This window comes from Gossypium hirsutum, chromosome A10, assembly GCF_007990345.1.
Source record: "Gossypium hirsutum isolate 1008001.06 chromosome A10, Gossypium_hirsutum_v2.1, whole genome shotgun sequence".
Classification (NCBI taxonomy): domain Eukaryota; kingdom Viridiplantae; phylum Streptophyta; class Magnoliopsida; order Malvales; family Malvaceae; genus Gossypium; species Gossypium hirsutum.
The window spans coordinates 110656343-110666897 of record NC_053433.1 but is presented as its reverse complement, the minus strand read 5'-3'; the positions used below and the strand labels follow the sequence as shown (position 1 = coordinate 110666897).

General features: G+C 33.8%; 1 protein-coding gene and 1 long non-coding RNA gene across 2 annotated transcripts; one reads left to right on the top strand and one right to left on the bottom strand.

Annotated features, from left to right (window-relative positions):
- Positions 1–2908: 2908 nt before the first annotated feature.
- LOC107934547 (uncharacterized) lies at positions 2909–4681 on the bottom strand. Its single transcript, XR_001693939.2, has 2 exons — positions 4598–4681; positions 2909–3156 (listed from the first exon to the last, which is right to left on the bottom strand). It is a non-coding gene; the product is annotated as an uncharacterized lncRNA (long non-coding RNA).
- A 167-nt stretch (positions 4682–4848) lies between these two features.
- LOC107934529 (putative ribosomal large subunit pseudouridine synthase SVR1, chloroplastic) lies at positions 4849–10057 on the top strand. Its single transcript, XM_016866978.2, has 10 exons — positions 4849–6463; positions 6951–7030; positions 7182–7282; positions 7379–7451; positions 7635–7728; positions 7848–7896; positions 8175–8325; positions 8591–8647; positions 8909–8964; positions 9671–10057. The coding sequence occupies exons 1-10, from the start codon at positions 5947–5949 to the stop codon at positions 9729–9731; spliced, it is 1239 nt and encodes a 412-aa protein (XP_016722467.1). The 5' UTR covers positions 4849–5946; the 3' UTR covers positions 9732–10057.
- Positions 10058–10555: the final 498 nt, after the last annotated feature.

Genomic DNA, 10555 nt, shown 5'->3' with positions numbered 1-10555 from the left:
ATAAATGAATGATTTTATGATTGGAAATGGAAAGAATTGAATGTGAAATGCAAATGAGATACATGGATTGGTGGATTGTATTGTGAAAGCTATCTGGGATAGCAAATGTTAAGAATTGAATGTGTTATGAATTCATATTTATGGATTGTTTAATTGAAAAATTATGGTTATTGTATGAATTAATGTGTTTGTTATATTAAAAATTACTTTTAAGCATTTGGATTATAGAAATATCATTGAGTTCATACTCAGTGTACCGTTTGTTTTCCGTGCACAGGTTAGGCGTTAAAGTTGATTGCAGATTCAGCATCCATCCGAGATTCCAAACTCAAACATGGCGTAGTATGTTTCTTTTTGGTAATGGCATGTGCCTAGATTGTCAAATGTTTATTATTTTGTGAAGGGATTGTAAATAATATTATAAGTTGATATTTGTTAGTTATATATATATAACATAAGTGTTTTGATGAGATTATAAAATGATATGTTCTAGTTAAAAATGGTATAAATTTTAGAATTGATTGTATGGTGATTAATTGGATTGTTTTTAGTTAATGTATGTGAAGTATATAAGAGAGTACATTGTCTAGGTCAATAGATTAATTGTTTTGACATGTTTTAGATATATTTGTTTGTATTTTGGATTGGTTGAATAAATGGTTTTTGAGTTGCTTGGTGTTCAAGTCTGCAAGGTATAGAATACTTGATGTATAAGGTTCATTTTGAGTCCACATGGCCAGACACACGGGCGTGTGATTGGACCGTGTAAGAACATGGCTAACACATGGGCGTGTGGTTTGGCCGTGTGTCCCCTGCAACTTTAAAAATTTAAAACGAAATACTCAGGTATTTCCACATGGACAGAGACACGGGCGTTTGTCTCAGCGGTGTGTGTCACACAGCCTAGCACACGGGCATGTGGCTGGCCGTGTGATCTAAGTCAGAGAGTTACACGGGTTCGGACATGGCCTGAGGCACGAACATATCTAATGGTCGCACGGGCGTGTCCCTTGACCACACGAGCGTGTGACCCTTGCACCTAGGAAAAATTTTGAAATTTCACGAAAAATTTTGAAATTTCACGAAAAATTTCTAGAGTACCCAATTTGGTCCCGATTTGTTTCTAACATATGTTTTGGGCCTCAAAGGTATAAAAGAGGGACAATATGATTAAATTATGATGTGTATGTTAAATGATTATGGAAATGTTCGTATTTGATCTAAAAAGTTTAGTAATGCTCAGTAACCTTGTTCTGGCAACAGATAAGGGTTAGGGGGTGTTACAGAAAATAAAAAGAAAATAGCAACAAAACAATAAAAAACAAGAAAACAATAATTTTTTTTTTACAAATATGGGCTGAGCTCGAACAAAAAAAGCCTTACTTGAGGCCCAACTCGTTTTTTAAACGGACCTTTTTTTTTTCTCAAGCCTATTTTTTGAGCCTATATTTTTACTCAACCGCCCCAACCTATGGATAGGTCTACTTCCATACACCTAGACCTATTCATGGGTCGGGTTACTCGTCTAGTCCCAAAAGTTCGTCCAAAATTTAGAAGGATTTAGGTAAAAAAATTATGCCAGAATAATGAGTTTGGGCAAAATAATTAAGCCCATTTAAAATATGAGTCAAGCTCTGACTTGGACATTTAAGGCTCTAATCTGACTTGGCTCCACCTATTTTTAAACTTATAATACTTTATATTATATTAATATTATATATTATGTAATTATAACATATTAAAAAAATACTAAGTGTATAATAGTACTCTAATGTAAATATTAAAATAATGTTAAGATGACTATAAAAAAATTCAGTAAATAAAAAATATATAAAATAATTAAATATTAAATTAAAAATAATATAGATGAACTTAAAATGTACTTGAGTTAGTCTTTTTACAAATATGAACGAACTTAAACAAAATTTTAAACTCATATTTTATGTCAAATTTAAACAAACATAAACTATATTAATATTATATTTAGGCCCGACCCAATTCAATACATGAATACCTCTATATAGCCCTCCCTCAACCCAGCTTACTATCGGAAAAGACTTCAACAATATTTATATTGATTTTTAAAGAAGTGTTTACGGGGGAATTTAGAGGCCCTGCCTTAGTGTCAAAATGGAAAATTTATCATGCAGGTACAAATTATTACTTCTATTAATTATGCATATTAGTACTTCATTTTAATTATAATTATAATTATAATTTTTTATTTTTTATTTTAATATTTTAATATTTTATTTGATTAATTAATTTTAAATCTTCATTATTTATTATATGTTGTTTTAAAAAGTATACATATATGTAACACTCCTCGCCCGCATCCGACGCCGGGACGGGGTTCGAGGTGCTACTTGACTTTTATAACACTTTCATACTAACCAGGGCTATGAAATCTCAAATAGTTAAAAACTTTTCTTTTCACATACAATCTGTCCCATATACGGGCTTATGAGGCCCAAAACATACATCTGGAGTGGTTCGGGACCCAATCGAGAACTCATGAAAAACTTTAAAAAATATCTTGCGTTAAGGCTTCACACGCTCATGTGCTCAGGCCGTGTGGCCAGAAATAGGCTAATTATTAAGCCTTTTATCACTCTCACACCATATGCATAGATACATACTTATCCAATAACATACAACGTGACATAAATGAGCTCTTAAACATCTACAAACATGTTATGCTCAAGTTATTTTCTTATGCAATAAATATTATAGAATTTGCCCATATCATTACCACATACTAGACATAACTATCATTACATCACAAACCATTCATGAAGCATTATTAACTATTTGCCAATCACTTAATCCTGCATTAGTTACTAGCTCATCAATGAATCTCAATTCAATCTTTAGGCATACATGTTGTAAGCCACATCACAAGAAATAATAACATAAATGCATAAGAATAATCATATGGGCCCATAACGATATTAGCCGACATAGGACAATTTACATAACTAATACTACCTTAATAACAAGCCAATGCCTTTGGCTAAATCATAATATTACATACTCAGAGTAAAACCCTATACATGCCATAGACTCGAATCACTTGAGTTTACTTACTCCGATAACGTTAACTCGATAGGGTGATAATATCTCTGACGGCCTCCAACCCGAGCTAACCTGGAAACTCTAAAAAACATAGGAAAGAAGGGGGGTAAGCTTTCGCTTAGTAAGTTCATATGAAAACAATAAGCAACTCATTAACTTGTTTTATCAATGTTTACAACATATTCTCAAGTTCACTATAAGCTGTCTTCCTGAGCAACAGTCACTAAATTATTTATATCTGGAGCTACGAAACTCCGAATTAAGTTCCGTTAATTTTCCCTGAAACTAGACTTATTTTTATTTCTTCCATAAAATTTCCAGAATTTTTGGTTAAGCAAAATAGTACAGTTTATTAGTTAAAGTCTCCCCTGTTTCAGGGTATGACCACTTTGACCCCTGTGCACTACAAACCGAATTTCTCCCTGTACAAAATTCAAACGACCATCCCGTTTATTTCCCATAAAAATAGACTCAATAAGGAATCTATGCATGTAAGGTATAACTCTTAATAATTTTTGTACAATTTTTGGTGAATTTATAAAATTAGAACAGGGGATCTCCAATTCATTCAGACCCTGTTTCACAAGAATTCAAATATCACACAATATGGAATTCGTTTTCTCCCCTGTTTCTTTCATGTGAAAATAGACTTATTGAGCTTTAATCCCATATTTTATTCTGCCTCTAACTCATTTTCCACTATTTTTAGTGTATTTTCAAAGTTACACTACTGCAGTAACTCAAATCTGTCAAGGCTAAATTACTCATTCATGATCATTGTTCACAAAATTAATACAACATCGTTTGTATAATCATCACCGAGACATTCATATCACATTTTCATTTACCATCTTACCATATTGTTGTTATGTCGAGTTTTCAACCCGAGGGTTAAGTACATACCTGTTCAAAGTATCCATTTCACAACATTTACCAATACGTCCCTTTCATCTCGAGTATTCCTCTATTTGAGTAGAATTTTACCCGTTGAACACATCGGAATATAATTCGGATACATGGAAAGTTTGCACATAAGTGCCACATATGTAGCCAAGCTACCATGTAACCCGCCCATAAGTGAACTCGGACTCAACTCAACGAGCTCGGGCGTTCGCATCCATAAGTGAACTCGGACTCAACTCAACGAGCTCGGATGCCTAGTTACATCTCACGAACTCAGACTCAACTCAACGAGTTCGAACATTTGCATCCATAAGTGAACTCGGACTCAACTCAACGAGTTCGGATGCTCAACCATCCTAGTGACATGTCACTTGTATCCTAATCTATTCCTAAGGTTCAAACGGGATTTTCCTCGAACACATATCCTTGCCATCTTCCGTAAAATACCGAAACCAATACTCGGTAGCACTTTATATTTAACAGATAATACACATAACTTGCATTTTATTCGAAAATAACCACAAAGCATATATTTCATGATAAAAATCAGCATATCATATATTTAACATCAATAACTTAAAAATAACAATTATGCTACTTTATTTACACATGAACTTACCTCGATACCACAAAGGTGAAAAGACATACTCGTCCATAAATCGATTTCTTTCCGTTCTAGGTCCAAATCTCAATTTTCATCATCTATAACATCACATTTAGCCTACCAATCAGTCACAATATTCATATGGGTCTAAAAATCATATTTTTATAAATTTTCATTTTGACCCCTAAACTTTTGCATATTTTCACTTTTGCCCCAATGCTCATTAATTAATTTTTATCACATTTCTTTACTCCTTGAGTCTAGATGAACCATTTTCATAACTATAGCAACTCATAATTTCAACTATTTTACACATTTACAACTCATTTTACAACTTAGCAATTTACCCCTTTTTAAGGTATTTTCATGCAATTTCTTTCACAAAGTTGTTTATTAGACAACTAGGACTCATAATCTTCCATAAAAACACAGCAAACAACACATTTACTCTCATGGTAAAACCCTAGACTCTTCATCATTTTGCAAAATAATCCCTTCTTATGAAAGCTTATGCTTTAGGGGTTCCAAAAATACAAAAATCATCAAGCAAAGACATTAAAATCACTTACAAGCAAGGGAAATATGTTGCTGAAATTTTCCAGCTTCAAAACCCTTTCTTTGCTGCATATTTGGTTAGGGAAGAGAAAAATGATAGCTTTTTCTTTTTTTTATTTGTTAATAATAAAACTATTTTGTCTAATTTTGACTTTTCAACTATTTTGTCTCCCATGGCCGGCCATCACACTTTCAATGGCCTAATTTCACTTAAACGACCCCCAATTTAAGATACAAAGCAATTTAACACCTTTAGGTATTAAAACACAACTTTTACTTTTTACGCGATTTAGTCCTTTTTCGAAATTGGACTAGAAATCGCTAAAATTAATATACAAAAATTAACATGCACTTATAAAATCATATTATAACACATAAAATAATACTAAAATAATTTTCTCTGGCCTCGGAATAGTGGTCCCGAAATCACTGTTCCGACTAGGCCTAAAATCGGGAATTTACAATATATATTTTAAATTTATAATTTTCACACAATTTCTAATAATAATACGTGACACAGAAATTAACATATTTCACATAAAATATTTTAAATTTATCTACTTATCCATTTTAAGATTTCTTTTAAATGGTAGCTTAAGTTAATTAATTTTTTCAAAAATTATTAAAAGCCATAAATATATTATGCCTAGTTTAAATATTGTACAAAAAATATTAAATTACAAAACTTATTTAAGTAATTTAATTTTCAAAATTGAAATAAAAGAAAAATATCCAAAACATAAAAAAGAAAATCCAAAGTGAACTTAGCCAGTAGGCAGCAGGAGCCAAGGTAAGCCAAGCAAGTAAAAATGGCGGCACTGTCATCCCTCCACCACATCTCAACCACCCTATCCCTCCTCGGCCTTACCAAGCCGTCCCTTTTGGCCCCTCCTTTCCGCCGCCCTTTCCGCGGGCTCCCTCCAATCACCTCCTCTTCTTTAGAATTCAACATCACCTTTGCCCCTCCAAGCCCCAAGCCTAAACCCCCACCCAACCTCAAATCCGACGGCGTTCTCGACTCCGACTCCCCTCAAAATGGCCAGTTCTTCATCCCATGGATCGTCCGCGGCGAGGACGGTAACCTCAAGCTCCAAGCTCACCCCCCTGATCATTTTCTGAAAGCCCTTGCTGAAGCTAAAACACAAAAGCCCAAAAAGAAGGTCGACAAGGCGGCGAAGAAGAAAAAGGATATTTCAGCCGTGGGAAATGCCGGTATCGAGCCGCCTGCGCCGCCTCCCAAGCTTTCCAAGGCAGCTAGAAGATTTTATAATGAACATTTTAGAGAACCTCCTCAAAGGTTAAGTAAAGTCCTTGCTGCTGCCGGAGGTAAATTCCCTTTGATTTTTACTTTTAAATTCATTTGCAATATTGAGTATTTATTGAGTATTGAAAACAAATTTGCTTGTTTCAATTACTCAAGAGCTGATATTCTTTAAAATATTGGGTATTTTATGTAGCAACCAAACTCACTATTACTTGCAATACTGGTATTCTAAACAATGGGTGGAGTTCTAAAACTTGAAAAAAAGAGTGATTTTGTAATTTGAATGTTTTTCACTTGCCTATTTAATTAAATGTGTTAATTTAGTATTACTTTTCTACTATACTATTGAATACATTTGTGTAATATGTACTAAATTTATCACTTGTTGAATTCATATTCTACACATTAATGGTAGAGTCTTAATATTTTTATTTTTAATCGATTTTTAGTTTCAAACTCCACTATCAGTGAATATGTATATAGTTCTATGTAGATATGCATTGTGTGTTGATATATATCTATGTTGGTTTTCAATGGTTGTGTTACTAGTGGCATCAAGGCGTGGAAGTGAAGAGCTTATTTTTAATGGCAAGGTGACTGTTAATGGCACAGTGTGCAATGCTCCTCAGGTAAGTTTATAGTTCATATGACTCTCAATCAATTTGTTGATAAAATCAATTGCTTTTCACAAAATGCTTCTCTTTCTCATCACTTCTTTACCATCTATGTGAACCTGTTGAGCATTCGAGTTATATACTGTTTTTATGTGATAATTTGCAGACTCGAGTTGATCCTGGAAAGGATATTATTTATGTCAATGGAAACCGCCTTCCTAAAAAACTGCCACCAAAGGTGTATCTTGCCCTAAACAAGCCTAAAGGGTTCGTCTCCTTTACTGAACCACAATCTGCTTTTAGTGGCTTTTCAGATTATGTGCTTCAATTGAATCTCTATCTAATGCAATCGTGTTATTGCAGGTATATTTGCTCATCTGGGGAAAAAGAGTTCAGATCTGTCCTGGATCTGTTTGAGGATTATTTAAAGGCATGGGTACGTAGACATTGCAAGTTTAAAAGTATGGTTTCTGCAGGTCAATTTTATTTAGAGCTACAATTATGAATGCTTAGAAGATTCACTCTTGTCGATTTCATGTGCTTTAAATAAATTCATATCGTATGTTTTATTTATTTGTTTAGTCTACAAACTTATAAAGAAGTAAGTTTACTTTTCCAGGACAAAATAAATCCAGGATCTCCCAAGCCACGATTATTCACTGTTGGTCGACTCGATGTTGCTACTACTGGCTTAATTATTGTGACCAATGATGGTAAGCATTTTGCAGCATATATTGCCACCCTTAAGCTTGATTACTGAGTCTTACCTACCATAAAATTTTAAGCCAACATCTGAAGCCATTTCACCTTTTCAATTTGTTGTCTGTTTTAGGAGATTTTGCTCAAAAGCTTTCGCATCCTTCATCAAACTTAACTAAAGAGTAAGATTCTCCATAATTTATTCTCTTTTTGTGATGGGGATTATGAACATAACTGTCGTCAAGGAGTGGTTCCTCTAGTCTGAAGTTTGATATTATTGTCAGAGATTAGTTACATTGGATACTATGTCTCTAAAGATGGTTGTGTCTAAAATTGAATAGCAGTGGCTTGATATTTTAAATGCCTACTTCTTTTGGTATTGTCATTCTCACACAAATGCATGCATATATATATATGTATATTGACTTATGCTCTATTCCTTGCCACAATTTAAGAACAGATACATTGCAACAATTGATGGTGAAGTAAGGAAGCGGCACTTAATTGCCATCAGTGAAGGGACAGAAATTGAAGGTGTACTTTGTGTCCCTGATTCTGTGGAATTACTCCCAACGCAGCCAGATTTGTCTAGACCTCGCATTCGTATTGTGGTACTGATTTTCTCAACATGCAGTTTTGAAAATGCCAGTATCTGATGAATTTAAATTAGTTTGTAACTTTAGATAATTTAAATGATTTTGATATTGGATTCTATGTAGTAAAACGTCTAGTATTCAAAGAAGCATTGATTTGATTGATATGACTGTTTAAATATAACAGTCTTATGTTCTATTATAATTTAGTGAAAGATGATTGCTGCCTAAGATTGGTGGACTTATTTTGCTAATTCCCCCCGTGCTGAAACTGGATTTGCAGGTTCATGAAGGTAGGAATCATGAAGTCCGTGAACTTGTGAAAAATGCTGGGCTTGAGGTCAGTTTTTCTTACAAGACATTCACTCATGTAATAAAAATGGCTTACTTTTTGTGCTAGCCATAACAAGAATGTAAAATCGTTTCACGAGGATGTAGTTGGTATTATGAAATTAATGATGCTTTGGCATGATATTTTTAACAAATTATATTTGATCTATTTCATTCAAGTTTCTCTGGCTACTTCATTAGTTTCTTCAATTCTATCTTTAACTTAATTACTTATTAAAATGGTTTCTAAAGCTATTGATGCTTTTTCCAGATTCATTCATTGAAGCGTGTTCGCATAGGTGGTTTCAGACTTCCAGCAGATCTCGGGTACTATTTCTGATAATTCCACTTTTGTGATTAACTTTTTAGGGTTCCTTTTTATTTTCCTCTTTTTTCCTTTTTTTTCTTCCTTTACATAATCAACTCTCTGAAGAGTGAGCTTGATCACATGGATACAATTTGATAGTAGCAAATCAAGCTAAGTATTGAACTGATAACTATCAATTATACAAAGGCAAAGCTTAGCTCAGTTAGTTCCGATAGCCATCCTTAGGAGATGGTATTTAGAAGTTTTAAAGTTCTAATCTTAGCATTTGGAACCCGTTCATCTAAGCTTATACGGATACCTTATTTGTACCAAAAATAACCATCACAGTGCTCTAACCTTGAGCTAATTTTCCTGCTGTTTATTCAACCATCTTAGACTACTACTTGCAACTATAAGGAATTTCATTAGAGCTCCATAGTTTCCTTTTTGACATACTAACAAAGCAACTGTTTTCCTTTGGCCTGTCTCATAGTGTAATGTAAACCATGTTCACTTTTTGAAGTTTAATATACTAATGTTTAATGTGACAATTTGTTCTTCTTCCCAATTGGTCGCCTTTGATGTACCATGTATTTAGTAAGATTTTATCAGGTTTTGCCTGCTATAGCCGGCTGCAGTTTGCATATGGATTATCGTGTAAATTAAAATATAATTTAGCTACAAATACTCATAATAGATTAAGGTGAATGTGTTAATCACGTGCAGGTTAGGGAAGCATATCGAGCTAAAACAGAGCGACCTTCGGACAATGGGTTGGAAGAGTTAAAGAAGTTTTTGCTTTATCGGGAGACTGTTGGAAGAGTCATAGAAGTCACTGCATCATTGGAAGCATCTGCATTTCGCTTGGGTCTCCCATGCTGGGAGAGGCTTCAATCAGATATTACACATCCCTTGTGTCGCGGATTTGTCTAGAGCATCGAAAATGATCCCTTAATGGCAACAGTATAAGGGACTTAATGTCATTTCTCATCGAAATGGATAAATGTTGCCAGAAAATCCCCGTCCCTTGTTTGGAAAAGCCATAATTCTCGAATTACAACTGTGTTAAAATCATTTATTCATAGATGGAAGCCCCCAGTAGATTCTTTTCCATCCGCTTCAGTATTTCTTTTATCTTCCATGTCCAAGTTACTCTTTTTAGGAGCAATTATTTTTCAACTCAGGATAATAAATGCCAAAAATTAAAGCCCATCCAGTAATGAGTTACTGCTCCTCTTTCCCACAAATGAATAAACGGCACCAAAACAGCAGCAAGAAGCAGTAGTGGTTTTTTTTTTTTGGCAAATTGAGGTCTGGTTGGGTCAAAAGAGTTTACCAAAGACTCGATCTGTTTAAAAATTAAGTCTCGTTTTTTTATCTAAACTTATTTTGAGTTTATATTTTTGTCCAAATTGTTTTAGAGTAGATTTTCAGGCTGGACTGGATGTCTAGACCCATAATCGAGTTTAATTGACAAGATTTTAATCAATAATATTAACTCAGCTAGCAAGTTTATAATTAGATAAAACTACGTAAAGAAATGAAAACTATTTTAGTTGCAAGCCTGGTGATGGTACAGCCAAAATAAAACATAAACAATGATGTTGCAAG